Source organism: Enoplosus armatus, chromosome 4 (genome assembly GCF_043641665.1).
Source record: "Enoplosus armatus isolate fEnoArm2 chromosome 4, fEnoArm2.hap1, whole genome shotgun sequence".
Taxonomy (NCBI): Eukaryota; Metazoa; Chordata; class Actinopteri; order Centrarchiformes; family Enoplosidae; genus Enoplosus; species Enoplosus armatus.
In genome coordinates this window covers 13,414,221-13,430,816 of record NC_092183.1, presented here as the reverse complement: position 1 = coordinate 13,430,816, position 16,596 = coordinate 13,414,221, and the positions used below count along the sequence as shown (strand labels likewise).

Sequence of the window (16,596 nt, the reverse complement as noted above, 5' to 3'; positions counted from 1 at the left end):
GAGACAGTGGAGAAGTTATTTTGACGGTAGAAAAGCTTGAGGTAATAGCTGAGGGTGTCTTAACGGAAGATGACATGCAGACATAAAAAAAAATCGCAAATTAAAACCATGTATACTACATTTGCAACATAAAGTCTGCTAAAAGATTAATCGATTAATCGTGACAGTAATCGGCAGATTAATCGACAATGAAAATAATCGTTAGTTGCAGCCCTAATTCATATATATATTTAATAATGCTTCCGGTTAAAACATTCCAAATAAAATGATTATAACAGACAAGGGTGTTGTTACGCACTATGACCACTAGAGGGAAAAGTATACCCATGACTTTTACTGCTCTCATGACAACCATCAATCCATGAGCGTGAAGGCAGATTTAGTAGTATATGAATATTTCCGGTAAATACATTGAAAATATATATTATAAATATATAATATATATTTTCTAGTTAGGCAGAAGTACTAATACTCGAAGTAATACTCGCTGTGATTTAAGACAGCTTGCCGCGATACCTTTATTTTGAAAGGTCGTTACCGTGTCGAAACATCACTTCCGCTAGTTCCAACTTTACGTTTGTTTCCACAAGGCTTTTCCTGTTGCACAGGTTTAAAGCAGCTGATTTCCTTTTGTTGCTGTGAACTTTTTATTAAGTGCGTTTTCGCTACCTCTGTTATACTTTTGTAACAACGTCTCACTGATCGAGGTCTGAAGGATTATCGATCTCAATGTACAAGCTATGATGCGTTTGTGACGGTTAAGACACCAGAAAGGATTAAAAAAAAAGAAGCACAACTAGAAGAAGGAAGCGGCTAAATTAGTTATGATTTCACCAGCTGACAGGTGAGGAGGCATTTTATAATTGTAACATTTATAATTATGAATATTTGTTTTGTAACTGCGAGACAAGTTTAATTGTTTCATATATTTAACAGAAATAGTTCGTTAAATAGTCGTCAGCTTTAGCCACTCGACGTTAGCGTGGTTCTTATCTCCAATCCCCTCAGCTGACAGTCAGCCACTGCCGAGCTCTTAAACTGTTAGCTAACAACGCTAGCTAACACTCAACTCTCATACACTGTTATTGTGCTTTCAATAGGAAATTTAATGTGAGGTTCAACCGTAGACTGTCAGTTCAGCTTCTATTAGGCTTTGCTGCAGTATTAGATATTGTGGAAAAGTTTCCAAATAGCGTGAACGGTTAATAGCCAGTCACATAAAAGAGGTAATGAGGGTTATTAAAGCAAAGCGAGAGAAAGAAAAATCCACTGTCAATGAAACATGATGCATGATTAAGTAGTTTGAACACAGTGATTCTTGAAAATCTGAGTGCACATTTTAGTTTTTTAATTTACTGGATAACAAATGAGTTGGTAACTTCCATTGTAATTCATTCTTATGAAATAATTAATGTACACAACGCTATGTTTGTCAGTTGTCAAGTGTTTTTGATTCTTGCTTTCTGCTGTTCATGAAAGTAGTTTTCATAGAAGCAGAATCTGACAATATCTCAAATTAAACTAGCTAAAATAACAATTTTCATCCCCTTAATGGCAACACAATTAGAAATCATACCGTTTTGAGTGTTGGAAAAGAGTGTTACTGGGTTTTAATGTGCTGTATTGCAGCATTGTGTGTCCTAGTCGACTGTCTGCATGATGCACGAACAAGGCCAAATAAAGACGCCTGAGGTTATGTGCCAAGTTTAGCACGACCGGGCTATAATGAACACTAGGCTTGTGAGATTTAGGCCCGGAGAGTTTCCTTTAAACTTAAACTTTTAAGGGAATTATAGTAGAACTACAGAGTATATAGACAAACGTTCTTTGGTTGAAATATTAATGTTATGTCCAATAGGTGGGAGTAGTACATGAGAGAGCTCTACAATGTGGACGGATAAGCAAAGAGGAATCAGAGTTTCTCAGGAGGAGCTGCTCTGCAAGAACGCCTGTGGGTATTATGGAAACCCTGCATGGCAGGGCTTCTGCTCCAAGTGCTGGAGAGAGAGAGCGCGTCCAGCTGGAGCCCCGAGACAAGACGCAAGGTAAACACAACGCTTATAACAATCATTCAGACTCAAAGGAGCAGTTAGATCTTTTAGTCAGCTGCAATGACACTGGTGTGATATCAACACGGTGGTGTCAGTGTGTAGATCTGCATCTTAAAAGCAGCACATGATAGAAACTTCATAGTTGTACCATTGATGATTGCCTGAATAGACATTGGAGGACCTTGTTATGCATATTATTTATATATATTAATAAGAAATTATACACAATAACTACTAAATGCTTTGATTTATGAAGTTACAGTCCCAACTGGATATGTAAGGGTAGCTACGTTAATGAAATAACTGGATGTCTGATGTTGTACAATTTCCCCCCGGGGATCAATAAGGTATTTCTGATTCTGATTCTGATTCTGTCATTCCCTGTAGGCCGAGCAATGATGGAACGCCTCCCACCTTCTCCAAATTTGAGGAGAAGAAAAACATTGAGAAAGGTCGTCGAATTAACACAATGAGGAGACTCTTCTGGGGCAGCCCGTCGCCTCCAAAACATCAAGGTGGTTCTGTTAGCTCTGTGTAGTTTTTATTCCACATTCTCAGTTTCATCAAGATGTTTGGTTGTGTTCCCTCCATCAGCTGCTTTACTGCATTTGGTTCAGACACCAGCTGTATTGCCTGAAGATCGAGATCAAAAAGGTGTTGAGCAAAGGCAGCAAAAGCCCTAAAATGATGAAAAGCCTTATTCACAATACAACTAAGAGAGCTAGTAACTGAAAAATCAAAAGCAGGATAGAAGTTCAACCAATTTATGGCTTGAACTCCACTCCAGATATTTAACCAAACAAATCAGATGCTTCTTCAGCACATGATTTCTACTTGCAGTTACTAGGTGTTTTCCTTCATTGCCAAATGGACAGTGAGGCTCCCATGAACGGGTATGGGTCATGGGCCATGTATGGGTAGTGTAGTGCCCTTATTTCTACAGGTTCACAAACCAACCTGTGGGTACTGCTGCCAGGGATTGAACCTCTGTATCTGTGGTGGTTTTTGCCCGTCCTCCACCTGTATTCCTCATTGATTCACCATTTCACGAAATGCAGTGACTGGCTCAACAAATGGAGCCGTTCTGATTATGGATGTTTCAGTTTTAAAACATGTTACTTAATTTATTTATCCACTTTATGTCCCCTTTTTAGAGTCTTCTGAAAGCTATACAAACGTGTTAAAAGCATACCAGAGCCTTGAGCCCGGGGACTTCACTGGTTTCCTAAAGATACTTCGGAGCCCTTCCTCCCAGCGCTTGCAGTCCCGATGTACAGCTTTCCTCAACACAATGGAGGCTTACCATGTAATTATTGATTTAACGGTTTACCATTATTCTTCTTATAACTTCTCTTTGATATGTCAGGGCTGCTCTGATCTCAGATTATCGTCATCTTTACAGGATCTGCCAGTACAGAAGCAGTCAGATCTTGTGCAAGATTTCTACCAGTCGTTTGCTGAATATTTCAGCAGTGAGTACAGATCAGTTCAACACTTCTTGGGCTGTGAGAACATGAGAATATTAAATTTCATTTGAGTTCTCTTCGTTTTTAGGTTTTCCTGAGGCTCAGGTCACTCAGATAATGGAGCATGTGGAGAAGTTAATAATGACACGGTTGCACAAATGGGTTTTCTGCCATGACAGCTGTGATGATGAACAGAAGGACCTGGCTCTCCAGAGAAGGATACGGTAACCCTTATATACAAGTCACTTGTGTTGTTTTTGTATTTGATACAAAACTCTAACTTGAAGCCCTGTTTGACACTGATGTCTTTACTTTGCAGCTCCTTAAACTGGGTCACTCCGCAGATGCTGAGCGTACCTTTTCCTGATAAAAAGACTGCAGTCACAGGCGACCCCTTTCTGCCTGCTATAACTGGTGACTCACAACTTCAGTACAGAAAGGAATAGTTTGACATTTTGGGGAACATGATTATTCACTTTCTGGAGGAGAGTCGGATGAGAAGATCAATATTACTCTCACATCTTGCTGTTAAATACGAGGCTACATAGCCCAGCGCAAAACATCACATTGTCATTTTGACAAGGTCTTCGGTTTTTGTGTGGATTAAACAAATGGGATACAATGTGTTAAGTAGTGAGCTTTAGGGGTGCTGGGAGGCAGATTTTGTTACCTTTGGACAGAGTTGGGCTAGCTGTTTCCTGTCATTATGCTAAGCTAACTGTAGGCTTATATTTAAGGGACAGACATGAGAGTAGTTTTGATCTTCTCATCTAACTCGCAGCCAGGAAGTGAAAAAGTTTATTTCCCAAAATGTTGAACTCCTCCTTTAAGATCATGAGGGAAAGTAGTACGTTTCCCATATGCTGCAAACATCATTAAAAAGGCTGAAATGCTAGTTTTTTACATTTTTTCCTGCCATTTATTTTTTTTAACAGCCATAATTGAAATGGACGCGAAACGAGCGCCTCAGGACAAACTTGCATGTGTGTCCAAATGCAGTCAGCATGTCTTCGAAGCGCTCTCCACCTCAAACAGTGAGCCCGCTAATGCCGATGACTTCCTGTCAGGCCTGATTTATGTGGTGCTGAAGGCCAACCCACCTCGCCTCCACTCCAACATGCAATATGTGATTCGTTTTGGTCTCCCTCACAGTCTGATGGCAGGAGAGAGCGGCTACTATTTCACAAATTTGGTAGGTTTATTGCAAAGTTCCTCATCCAGCATGCACCACTGTGTAACAAGGTCAGTTGATCACTCATGCCTTTTGCCCTTGTCCCCTGTTGTAGTCTTGTGCTGTGGCCTTCATTGAAAAGCTGGATGGACCAGCACTCAACCTCAGTCCAGAAGAGTTTGAGGGCTACATGCTGCGTCAGCGTGCTCCCGCTGCAGAAAAACAGAGGTTGCAGGTTGCCAGCGACACACAACACCTGTTAGAGGAGCTAAAAGGCAGACAGGAGAAGCTGGACCAAGGGATGGATGCTCTCAACGTGCAGCTACAAAAGTGGGTTGAAGCAGTTCATTCACAGCTGGATGAGGCAACAGCCCAGTTTGCTCTGGTACAGAAGGAGATAACAGCTCAGACTGAGCTCTCACAGGTTTTTTCGTCCTCATCTCATGATGTGTCTCTTCAAGGGGATGACAAAGATCAGTCGGTGCTGGTGCTTACGGATCAACGTGCAGGTCCAAAAGATACAGACTGTTAGCTACATTAACAAAAACACATAATCTGGTACTTGACTCTTTTTAATTATCAGCACTAACGTATGTAGGCTGCAAAACAAACACAGATTTATATTCCAATGACACATTTGCACAAGATCCAACCGCAGAAAGCACTGATTTATAGTTCAACATGAAGGAAAACTTCTTGAAGGAAACCTTTTTGCATTTGGTATCACAGGGCACACACAGGTGTTTTAAGACTTTGTTTAAAAAAATGATTTGCACTTGTATCCTGTTTCAGGATGAAGGCCATTAAAAATACAGTCTGATTTATAGTAACAGATGTGATCATTATTAATATTTAAGCACTCAGGGTACCCAGCACTTGGTGATATCACCTAACACTTCATGAGTGCTTATTTAATATTCACTTTTTTTCTAATAGTGTATACCAATGTGCCTATATGTAGACCACTGTGAAATAAAAAAAATATGCTACAGGAGAAAATATTAAAGGACAGTTGTGGACCACTACAAGTCAGGGGTGTATTTAGTGTTGATGTTTTTCAGAGCTGTGTAACTGTTCTCAACATGTTGCCTTCACTGTCTGTACAAAGATGAAGTACCTGGTGCAAAACAATTTGTAACACATGCGTTGTTTACAACTGTTGAAAAGTTTCTGAAGAAGGGGTTTATGTTATAATCAATGATTGTATCCAATATTATATTAAAGTTGACTTTTATGATTTAATATTATGTGTTCTTGTGTTTCCTTTAGTGAATATTTGAGCGGACAATTCTGTGTAGGACATTTGGTATACAGTCAATTTTTGGGGGAATTATTTGACAGGGTGGAACAGAGGCTTTGTTGACTTTTTATATTCAATGTTGGTGAATGTATTATGGAAAAGAAATGTTTGGTCAGTCACAAAAAAACCCTCAAAAACTTAAGCTAAAAAAAATCAGCTACGTTTTATGTGGACGTACTAGCCAATCACAATATAATAGGACCGGACTTCCCGCAGCTAGCATCCAATCACAAGGACCCGTCGAAGTTACAAATAGCCAATCACAGCACAGTTGGGCGGGACTTGTCTGCAAAATGGGTTGGGAAAAAACACGTCAAGCTGAGTTGAGCAGCCATGAAGATGACAGAGGCAAACAGTTCTGGAAAGTCGGAGATAACAATGGACGATGTAAAAAACCTTGTTAAGAAGAAAGATGAAATTGAAGAGCAGATAAAAGCTTATTACGATGTTTTGGAAGACGTAAGTTTGTCAAATAATCAGTCAGACATAGCTACATAAAGCTAAAGCAAAGCTAACCCAAGGCCACAGGCATTAATTGTGAATGTAGTTAGCTAAACATGGCTTTCCTTTCTTTACTTAATGTATACAGCAAGGTGTCGGAGTTGAAGGTCCATTGGTTGACGAAGAGGGCTACCCCCGGGCAGATATTAATTTATATCAGATCAGGACGGCAAGACACAATATTTCATGTAAGCAGCAGCGTGTTTGTTGTTATTGACATGTTTCTAATGTTGTCTGAGCCACAATTTCACGTGAAGCAACACAACTTTCAGTAACGTTAACCCACCTGTTAACATACTGTGAGAGTCTGACACGTTCATTCAGGTGATTGAGTCGTTATTCTGTCATAATGTCGGTTCCACGGATCATTTTTTAAAGATGACACTAGTTTGATAGCATGTCAATATATCAACGTAGGGCTGCTACTAATAGGTATTTTCATTTTCAATTAATCAAAATAGTAAGAGAAAAGTGAAGAATTCCCATCACAACATCCCAGAGCCCAACGTGACTCATGAACTGTCGTGTTTTGACCAACCAACTGTACAAGATATTTAATTTTTCAATAATAAAAATCTAAAAAATAAAAATAGAGAAAAGCAGCAAATGCACACATCAAAGAAGCTTCACCCAGAGAATTTCATTTTTGATTAATGAAATAGTCATTGCAGCCCTATTTCAATACATTTCTTTATTTATAAATAATCTTTCTCATCATTTCTTTTCAGTCCACTGTCATTTTATAGGAAATGCTCTGGTCATGTCTTTCAGGCCTGCAGAACGATCACAAGGAAATCATGGCAGAGATAGAAGACGCCCTGCACAAGCTGCATGCTCGGGAGAAAGCTAAGCGGGAACGGGATGAGGCAGAAGCCGAGGAAGAGGCGATGGACCAGCAGGTCACTCTTCCTCCTCCCTTTGCGCGGGTGGATGCTGTGACACAGGGCTCACCCGCCTGTGGAGCTGTGAGTGATGTGAACTATACGTTTGTATTTGGTAGTTGTTTCAGATAAACCATCACAATTCTCTGAAGTTGAGGCTTAAAAAGTGGCTGGTTTTGTTCCTGTGATTATAATAATTGGTTGTTTCATCCCAAAGGGGCTCAGAGTCGGTGATGAAGTCATTGAGTTTGGTTCTGTGAACACGGAAAACTTTCAGAACCTCCAGAATATTGCTTCTGTGGTACAACACAGTGAAGGGGTAAGCTACTGACATAATCTACAGCTGCTCTATTGGTTCACCAAATTTATCATTTGGCATTTTATTTTGTTTCATTTGTTCTTTGATGCAGTTTGATGTCTAATTTACACCAAAAAGATGTTAATACTAAACCAGATTTATTAGAATTAGATTTATTCATATGTATCAGACCTTTTGTTTGAATTATAGGAAAGTCTTCTGGTAATCACGTTAAATGCTTTTTTCTTATTGCCCAACCATAGGTTACAGTTTGCTGAACACACTCAACATGTGGAGTGTAAACTGCAATGTCATGTCCTTTTACAGAAACCGTTACGCGTCACAGTCATCCGGGACGGCCAGAAAGCTCAGATGAGCCTGACTCCAAAACGATGGTCAGGCAGAGGTCTGCTGGGGTGAGTGCTACAGGCACAATCAGAGTCATGTATTTGGATCAGCACAGATTTATCATTTGAGAGTCTAGTAGAGTAGCTGATATTGGTAAAACACTCTTTAGCACGTCCACCTAAAGGCATGACTCATGATTTAGATTGCCGTCTGTTGGTATTAGCAGGTATAAAGTGGTTCACATTACTCACTAGCCTGTCCTCGTTCTCTCTTTCAGATGCAACATTGTTCCAATCCATCGATGATCACTTTGACATTGTGCAGAATTTCAATTGTGGTTTCAAGCTGACTTTGTACATACTGCAGACATTTCCATCTGTTTATTTTTTCAATATCTTAATTTGAACTTGAACTGTTTCCTTCATACAAGGGCAATCTTCAGAATGGGATATATAAATAAAGTGTCAAAGTACTTCTATTAGAGAAGTCATGCTGAGTTAATGAATGACAGTTGAATAAAACATTGCTACCTTATTCTATGCTGATTATAATCCTACATATTCAAATAATTGACTGTTGGTAGTAGATATTGAGGGTTCTTCATGAATGCACTGAGCAAATGTTACAGCATTTGCCTGTTTCATTTATCTTTGTCTTGTGTGCAAGTGGTGATTTTGGTGTAAGAGTACCACTAAAGATTAACAGGGTTAATCAAGGATATCCATGACAAAATCTGGAGTAGTTGTTGAAATATCTTGCAGAGATCTGAAGTTGTGAACAAACACTGAAAAGCAATGACTGGAGACATTGGAAAATGACTGCTGAACTGCTACTATCATCAATAAAATCTTATTTGCAACTCGTAGGAAAAAGATGACCCATCAAAAGCTGTGTGACAAACATATCTAAGAACACAGTGAGTTGTTCCATTATTTTATAAAAATGTACATCAAAAAATGCCAAACGTTACATTTTGTTTTCAAAAGCAGTAACTCCATTTACATGTTGACTGAGTGGATTATCTTTACCCAACATCATGAATTGCTTAAAGTTGTTGTGTGCCAATCGTTTCTATCAACATGAACAAAACAATCACATAAATTAAGACTTGTTATATACCCTGGCCAAATGTTTGAATGCATGTTTGATATGCTATACATTTGCATTTCTTTTTTAAGTCTCGTTTCTACAAAGAAGCAAATATTGGTTGTCAACATGTTCATATGACCCCGCTGCCTCAAAGGCATTTCCAGCATGTCACAGAAGCTCATTACAAATCTATACCAAACAAAATTGTAAAATCTGAATATCAAAAAAAGGAAACTAAATTCACTACATTAGTGTAATCCCAGCAAAAATCATGTAGATGGCTTGAGTTTCTTCTTCTTGGGCTTGACCATCTGTGGTAGTTGGATTTTGAAGGCAGTCCTAAAATGAAAAAAGATTTTACATCATATTACTGACAAAGTGAAGATGAAATCACATTGCATAATTTAAGATATATACTAATAGTATTCAGAGGAAATAGGGTTTATATTAAAGACTTCTGCTTGTATAACTACTATACTCACTCGCAAGTTGTACAGATGGGGCTGAAGTTGCAGAATACTTAGAGAAGACAAGAGAAAGCACATAAAACATACTGTAACTGCAGCATTTGTCAGTATTATAAAGACTGTTGTCATGCATTTGTTTCTTTTAACTGGGACTCAAACTTACTTGACAGACAAACTGAGCACACGTAACCAATCTCAATGAGGTTACGATGGCAGAAGCATGCAGCTCTGTAGTCCACGTGTGCAGGCGGCGGCAGCACTAGCTGTGAACGCTGCTCAGAGTCAGGCAGGAACACCCACTGTTCAGAAAACACCATCATCAACACAAAGCAGCCCTTTCTACAGAAAGATGGGATAAATGATACTCTCAGAATATGGAAAATCTGTTCTGCACTCTCACCAAAAGGTATTGAGCCAGGGCAACTTTCTGTGGTATCTTGAGGTACAATCCTCCAGTTATATCGCAAGCCTACAGAACAAACATCTGAAGGTTAAAAAATCTGGCTCCATACAGGTTAATATCAACACTACACAGAATACAGACAAGACGAAGTGGTGTGAGAGCCGCTTAACATGGATGTTTGTCTAACTTGAATTGTTCAACAGGCCATTTGAACTCAATGTATGTTTGCTTTGGTATTCAGGTTCAGCTTTTGGATGGTACATGCTATCATAACACACGTTGTGCTGTAAAACTGCAGTACTGTCAAACAAAGCCATAAAAACTTACCTGCTGAAGGAGACCAGAGTCTGAGTCCAACACACACGCATCTATCAGGATGTTCTGTTTTCAAATAAACAAATTCATTTAAAAAAAATATATATACCCACTATAAGAAGTTAACAGAACAGAAAACACAAGCAAGATCAATTATTTTACCTGCTTCTGGGCAGCAAAAATGACATTCATGAAGTTCATGTACTGGAGGGCACAGTCCTCGGCTGCTTTTATCACCTATCCAGTAAAATACAGAGGCTGCGTTCAAAATCACGGCAATAAAACAAAAGCACTCATGAAATTAGATCATTTAGAGCTTACCAATATTCTTGATTGTATCTCCTGTCCAACTAAAAAAGAATAGGCAACATTAATAAGTACTGAGAGGAAAAACGGTACCCATTGGAGAACATTTTTAACAAACAAAGAAAAACATTTAATTACCTTCCAGCTCTTTTGAGACCCTGTGAATATCTGAATATTAAAAGGATTAAGGAAAACACCTCAGCCACAGTCGTTGCTGTGTACAGAAAGAAAATGATGAAAAACAAATTACAGACATTTCTTTCAATTTGACCAGCAAAGGAAACCATTATCTAAGCAAGGAACAGTCTTAACAACAGATACAAACACCACTTCCATCTTCCGAAATGTATAGTATGAGCATGTATACAAACACACTGAGCACACAACACTTACAACAACAACAACAGTCCACTTGTAACACCTGTCCACTGTAAACTGTTACTGTTATTGAAAGGATACAGCAGAGAGCTTTGGCAAGGGATCCAGCCAACAAAGTATCAGTTGAATTTCCCCTCACTTCAGCTATAATCACAAAAGATGAATAGTAAAATCTAACGTGTCACCAACACTGTACAGTCATTTAACACCTGAAAATGAAGCTATAAATACAATGCATTAATTGCAAAGACAGTAACCAACTTTTCTTGCTTTTAGTGTGTTGAGAAAGCTTATCGACTTACATCTACTGTATGTATTTGTATGTTCATTTTACGCACACAAAAACAGACTTGTACTTACTTTTAGACATAACATTCCTGATCTCTTCAGCAATAAGGTTATTGGCGACTGAGAGGAGTTCATATTTTCCATCCCCACTGGAGGCTGCTTCATCCCCACCGCTGTCCCCGCCTCTCCAGCTCTTACTGGGATACAGGAAGTGACTGGAATAAAGTAAGTGGGAGAGATGTGCATATAAGCAGTGACAGGAGCAAAACATTACATTCATCAAGACAGTCAGCTTCAATCCTGGAAACTGACAGTGGCAGAAGAAGTACTCAGATCCGTACTTAAGTAAAAGTACCAATACACTAATGTAGAAATACTCCATTACATTTTTTTACCTAAATGTACATAAGTATTCGCACCAAAATGTACTTAAAAGTATCAAAAGTGTTGCTTCTGAAGAAAAATGGCCTGTGTGAGTAATGTGTGAGTGATATATGATTATATATGACATTATTAGATTGTTGCATTATACTGATGCATTAATGTGTAAGCAGCATTTTACTGTTGTAGCTGGTCGAGGTGGAGCTAGTTTTAAATATTTTAAATACTGTTAGGTAGTGTAGACCAGGGGTACCCAACCTGGAGGTCAAGATGAATAACATCATTTGACCTATTTGGGCCTCAAACAGTTATTTAAATGAAATCACTCAGGTGAAACTGTTAACAAATCAAATGTCTGAAATGTGACAAGGGGTACTAGACATTGCTTTTTTGTAAGGGGTCACAAGCCAAAAACAAACAAAAGTAGTGTATTCTATAAGCTCTTAATGTAAAAAGTGAATCAGAAACGTAAGTAGCAACTACAGCTGTCAGATGAATGTAGTGGAGTAAAATCTACAATTTCCCCCCTGAGCTGCAATGGAATAGAAATATAACATGGAAATACTCAAGTTAAGTAAAATAAACCTTAAAATCATCCTTAAAGTACAACTCTTCAGTAAATGAACTTGGTTACTTTTCACCACTGTAACTGTAAAAGTTACCTGTCTTGACAGTGGCTCGCGACGACAGCCAGCTTGTTTGTGCGGGTCATGGCCAGGTGGGAGTTCCCCATCACCATGACTGCATCCAGACACTTCGACAGGGTGAACTGGACGGAGGCAAGAGGACAGCCTCAGCCACATTAAAAAACTGCACAGTCTGAAAACCATTCATGAGTCCGAATACTATCATAGTAGTAATATTAATAGTACTACCTGTGGCTCACGTTGAGCTTGCTGCCCCCACCATATCGGATTAACATCCACGACGATGACCAGCAGGTTGATTTCCTCCTCTGAACGAAAGACAATTCAACATATTGCAGCTCTGCTAGAGCTAAGAAGCTAACCAGCCCGTCTCTAAAACGTTTGAGTACAACACAAGACATGCAAACTATAAAATGCATCACTTTAGGCTAGACAAGCAAGACATACCTGATGCCATCGCGGCAAGATATTTGTTTGAATCGAAGAGACACCAAAAAGTGATAACTGTCGTTGTCCTGGAGCTCTATCTTCTGTTAGCTTCCATGTTTGATCTGAAACTTTACACAATTTAGAGCGTTTTTAAGTCTGGATATTCTGACAATGTATAATTAAGTAAAAACTGTGAAATGTATGAAAATAGAGCCACTTTCACTGCTTATGTTACCCACCACATCAGCCATACTGCAGTCTTTGTGCGTCACCAAGCTGCGACTTTCTTCTTCTACTTCATCATCATAGCAGACTGCTGCCACCTAGCGTCTGTTGTCTTGTAGCGTAAGTTCACTTAAAGCCCCCACTCACTCATAGTACACCCACACTGGTGTTTTCACTTATTTTGCCTGATTAGACCTGATTAGGAGAAGTATTCAGATATTTTACGTAAATATGAGTAGCAATACAACAATGCTAAAATACTCAATTACAGATGAAAATCCTTCAACAGAAGCATTATCAGCAAAATGTCCTTTAAGCATCAAACATATTGTTTATGCAGGTAAACACCACTTGTGATTGTTATATATCTATAACAATGCATCATATTTTATAAGCTGTTCTAATATTTTGGTTGTAAATTCTAAATCAGCAAAGTTATTAGTATCCATAGCTGTCAAATAAATGTTGCAGAGTAAAAAGTACAATAGTGAAGTACAAGTATTGTAGTAACACCAAGTAAAGTACAGTGCCTCATACTTGTACTTAAGTGACATTCCACCAATGGATTAGACCTCTACTAAGGACTGCGTGGACATGTACAGAATGTTCTTGGTTTACATTAGTCTCAGTTTCTTGTTAGTTTTGTTGAACTTGTTAGGTTGGGACAATTTACAACTTTATCATTCTTATTCGTACATAGAGATTTGTGACACCACTTAATTTCTAGCATAGCTGAGCCCAACTTCAAACTCAGCAGAGATCTTATCAGGAAACATCTGTGTGGGTGTACAGAGCCATTAAAAGGGCTGTAACAGCTTTTTGTACATAAGTCCTCTAACAATTATAAATGATAAACAATTACAAATCCTCACATTTCAGAAGCTGGAATCTTAATAAATTAATAAAATGATGAATTATCAAAATGGTTGAGGATTCATTTTCTGTCAATTAACTAATAAATTGAGCAATCATTTTAGCATTATATTTTACACCGATTAGACTATCAATTGTGTAATTTCACTGCACAACACATGGGGGGAATTTGCATCTGCAGATGCAATAAAATCTGATCATATCATCTACTCCAGAGGAGAATTTTGTGGTGTTATTTTGAAGACTCTATTTTGTATTGTTCTTGGCTTGTCTTGAATTGTGTTCAGAAGATTTTAGCTGTCATTTGACAAATGACACAATGAGATAATATTCCTCATATAATTTCCCATGATAATTGGAAACAAACCACAATATTCTGTAGCAGTCCCAGTTCAGTATCAAACAGCTGCAAAACCAGGTGTTACTATAATTTCACACATTTCTACATCCTACCTACTGATTTGATCAATGTCTGCAGAAATGCCCTGTTCTCTGATCTTGCTAAAAGAAACTGTGTCCATCAGAGCAAAGTAGTGAACAGTGTATGAAAACAGAATTAAACTCAAAATTTCACCAAGAAAGTCTTGGTGTCTGGTCATTTCCTGGCCTTGGGTTTTGGCTGGGCCTTGAGAAAGTCAGTCCTATATCTCTCAGTTTGGTAGACATCTGACTCGATGGCTTCGCTGGAGTCGTTCAGTGTCACATATACATCCCCGTTGACCTCAGTGACCTTGTGAATCCTCTGTTTGACACCCTTGGAGCGCCAGTGTGTTCTCAGGGGTTTGGCCGTAGGATCGTCCACAGCTTGGTAAAGCCCTTCCCCTTCTGCCAGTGTGATCTTGTACTTGTGCCACGGACACACGATACACAGCAGCCCATTAAACTCCTGGTGTTGGCACAGCATGAAGGTGATTAGAGAAACAAGATAGTAGCAGCTGTAGTGGCAGTCTTACTAGAAGAATTTATATTTATCATTTATCATATTTTACACAACTTACCTCAATGTCTCCATACTGTAATGCACCACCTGAATCTGTCAGTGGAAAAACGAGTGTCATTATAGACAGCAGTGTTATTCCACACTTATAATATTAGGATGATGAATGCCAAAATATTTCTAAAAAGGAAACAACTAAAGGTGAGGATAGTCTTTAAAGTTATATTGTTATGCGTCACGTCAACACAAACACACATAGAGCTTACGATAGCAACGCATGTCCATTGCATGAAGCTGCCTCTGGTGGTACAGGACCAGTACATCCCTGCATCCATTCACCAGCTTGGTCACGCGCCCAGCCTTGACAATGTCCTCCTTCTTCGCGAAGAAGTGGGAAGCAGGGGGAGGTGAAAAGGAGGATGAGGGAGAAGAGGAAGAAGAGGAAGTCTGAGAAGTCTGCGAAGTCTCCTCCTCAGAAGACATGTTGATCACTTCTTGCAACAGGTTTCCTGGAATATGCAGAATATAGTTTAAAAGTCCTTTTCGTTTTGAGGATATGATTAATAGCAAAATAAATAGATGGTAATGAATGTTGTTTTTATACAGACTTAATACAGACTAAACTTAATGCACCGGGGCGCAACACAATTCACACGAAAAGCGTATGGCACAGGTGCTGTGTTTGTCCAAACTCCTGCTCCTTTCCTCCATCTTCTTCATTGCCTCCATCAGGACGAGGCTAAGACCCATGAATCCCAATGGGTTATACACTGATAAACAGAATATTCTTGAAGAACAAAATATGCTTGATGTTGCATCAAGGTGCTCCAGATGTTCTTTAATTTCCCCATTTAAATGGGGAAACAGATCACATGCTGCATGAATATTACACAATTAAGAAGGAGAGGAGGAAATAACAAACTGTCTTGGGATGCACCCACAGATTTCTGAATGTTGGTAACTTACAAACTGCATCACTTAATTTATCCAAAACAAATGAAAGCGAGTGACTTGTGTAACCTGCAATCTCTTTCTTCCTCCCCAGTCAAAATATTTCCCTTGGCATAGAAAGCTGGTATTTTCAAAGAAAATGTGGCACGTAATTCTGCACACACTCACTATCAAGACCAATACAGAATGCATGAGACCAACAGCCAGAAACACATCTTAAGCCCTTCATGAGAAGCAGTAGTTCCTCTTTAATTCAGCTCCTACTAGTTCATAATTAACTGCCCATTCAAAACATTTAAATCAACCTACTTTTGTGTTGCCAGTTCACATCTCTGACACTGGACGTCACCTCTAAGTTCTGTAGTTAGTTGCCATGGCAGTCTTTCTCACGGAATGGGTCTGGTAACCTGGCAACTGGGCGCTAGTTCATGCATTCATGTCCTGGACAGAACACGAGACTTTATCTCGATAAAATTACACACACGAATGTTCTCGCGCGTTATCTGTACAAAACAGCTCGGCTATATTTATTTGGACGTGTGTCAAATTATAAAATGCAAACCAAACTTCGTCAGCGTTTCAAAAAAGGTATGGGTCTGGTAGGTTTGCGGGAGAGCCAATGTTGTGTGTTACGTCTAATGATGTCCCCAATGAAACACGGGTAGATGATCGACATTGTTTCCTTTTGTGGTTTAACATTGTTTAACTAAATTGCAAAGAGAGGGTGTGTCAAGTATACACAAAGTAGGCATGCATGTATTCGCTGTTGCGGTATATAATATAGTGTATTATGGCAGAGACTTAGGATTTACTTATGAGGGTAAATAAAATAAAATAATACAATAAATAAAACTGTAATAATAGGCTATCATAAGTGTATGTTTATGAAAA

The 16,596-nt window shown here is 38.9% G+C and overlaps 4 protein-coding genes across 6 annotated transcripts; 2 read left to right on the top strand and 2 right to left on the bottom strand.

The window, feature by feature from the left end:
• The first annotated feature begins 621 nt into the window (after positions 1-621).
• LOC139284199 (rab5 GDP/GTP exchange factor-like) lies at positions 622-5,930 on the top strand. The gene is made up of 9 exons (XM_070904391.1): positions 622-844; positions 1,859-2,045; positions 2,439-2,566; positions 3,206-3,357; positions 3,454-3,523; positions 3,606-3,741; positions 3,837-3,931; positions 4,453-4,709; positions 4,804-5,930. The coding sequence occupies exons 2-9, from the start codon at positions 1,888-1,890 to the stop codon at positions 5,218-5,220; spliced, it is 1,413 nt and encodes a 470-aa protein (XP_070760492.1). The 5' UTR covers positions 622-844; positions 1,859-1,887; the 3' UTR covers positions 5,221-5,930.
• Positions 5,931-6,296: 366 nt separating this feature from the next.
• psmd9 (proteasome 26S subunit, non-ATPase 9) lies at positions 6,297-9,103 on the top strand. Of its 2 annotated transcripts, XM_070903698.1 has the most exons (6): positions 6,297-6,447; positions 6,578-6,677; positions 7,261-7,454; positions 7,588-7,689; positions 7,996-8,084; positions 8,294-9,103. In XM_070903698.1, exons 1-6 carry the CDS (start codon positions 6,322-6,324, stop codon positions 8,319-8,321), a joined length of 639 nt encoding a protein of 212 aa, XP_070759799.1. In that variant the 5' UTR covers positions 6,297-6,321; the 3' UTR covers positions 8,322-9,103. The 2 variants fall into 2 exon arrangements, with proteins under 2 accessions (XP_070759799.1, XP_070759800.1); XM_070903699.1 differs by lacking the exons at positions 6,578-6,677; positions 7,261-7,454.
• Positions 8,868-12,848, bottom strand: gtf2h3 (general transcription factor IIH, polypeptide 3). 2 transcript variants are annotated; one of them, XM_070903696.1, is made up of 13 exons: positions 12,738-12,848; positions 12,519-12,598; positions 12,306-12,412; positions 11,335-11,477; positions 11,056-11,118; positions 10,735-10,764; positions 10,612-10,640; positions 10,453-10,527; positions 10,303-10,356; positions 9,973-10,041; positions 9,736-9,871; positions 9,588-9,624; positions 8,868-9,444 (listed from the first exon to the last, which is right to left on the bottom strand). In XM_070903696.1, the coding sequence occupies exons 1-13, from the start codon at positions 12,745-12,747 to the stop codon at positions 9,375-9,377; spliced, it is 903 nt and encodes a 300-aa protein (XP_070759797.1). In that variant the 5' UTR covers positions 12,748-12,848; the 3' UTR covers positions 8,868-9,374. The 2 variants fall into 2 exon arrangements, with proteins under 2 accessions (XP_070759797.1, XP_070759798.1); XM_070903697.1 differs by lacking the exons at positions 10,303-10,356; positions 10,453-10,527; positions 12,738-12,848 and having other exon boundaries at positions 12,519-12,605.
• Positions 12,849-13,295: 447 nt separating this feature from the next.
• On the bottom strand, positions 13,296-16,113 carry LOC139284441 (Rieske domain-containing protein). Its single transcript, XM_070904709.1, has 4 exons — positions 16,015-16,113; positions 15,021-15,263; positions 14,816-14,850; positions 13,296-14,703 (listed from the first exon to the last, which is right to left on the bottom strand). The coding sequence occupies exons 2-4, from the start codon at positions 15,235-15,237 to the stop codon at positions 14,413-14,415; spliced, it is 543 nt and encodes a 180-aa protein (XP_070760810.1). The 5' UTR covers positions 15,238-15,263; positions 16,015-16,113; the 3' UTR covers positions 13,296-14,412.
• Positions 16,114-16,596: the final 483 nt, after the last annotated feature.

Coding starts and splice junctions, on each gene's coding strand:
- LOC139284199 (XM_070904391.1), top strand. CDS start 1,888: ATGTGGACGGATAAGCAAAGAGGAATCAGAGTTTCTCAGGAGGAGCTG. Junction 3,742..3,836: donor GCTCTCCAGAGAAGGATACG/GTAACCCTTATA, acceptor TTTACTTTGCAG/CTCCTTAAACTGGGTCACTC. Junction 4,710..4,803: donor GCTACTATTTCACAAATTTG/GTAGGTTTATTG, acceptor CCCCTGTTGTAG/TCTTGTGCTGTGGCCTTCAT.
- psmd9 (XM_070903698.1), top strand. CDS start 6,322: ATGAAGATGACAGAGGCAAACAGTTCTGGAAAGTCGGAGATAACAATG. Junction 7,690..7,995: donor TGGTACAACACAGTGAAGGG/GTAAGCTACTGA, acceptor GTCCTTTTACAG/AAACCGTTACGCGTCACAGT. Junction 8,085..8,293: donor TCAGGCAGAGGTCTGCTGGG/GTGAGTGCTACA, acceptor TCTCTCTTTCAG/ATGCAACATTGTTCCAATCC.
- gtf2h3 (XM_070903696.1), bottom strand. Junction 11,478..12,305: donor GCGAGCCACTGTCAAGACAG/GTAACTTTTACA, acceptor ACTTTATTCCAG/TCACTTCCTGTATCCCAGTA. Junction 10,641..10,734: donor GGTCTCAAAAGAGCTGGAAG/GTAATTAAATGT, acceptor ATTCTTTTTTAG/TTGGACAGGAGATACAATCA.
- LOC139284441 (XM_070904709.1), bottom strand. CDS start 15,237: ATGTCTTCTGAGGAGGAGACTTCGCAGACTTCTCAGACTTCCTCTTCT. Junction 14,851..15,020: donor AATGGACATGCGTTGCTATC/GTAAGCTCTATG, acceptor TTCCACTGACAG/ATTCAGGTGGTGCATTACAG. Junction 14,704..14,815: donor TACAGTATGGAGACATTGAG/GTAAGTTGTGTA, acceptor TGCCAACACCAG/GAGTTTAATGGGCTGCTGTG.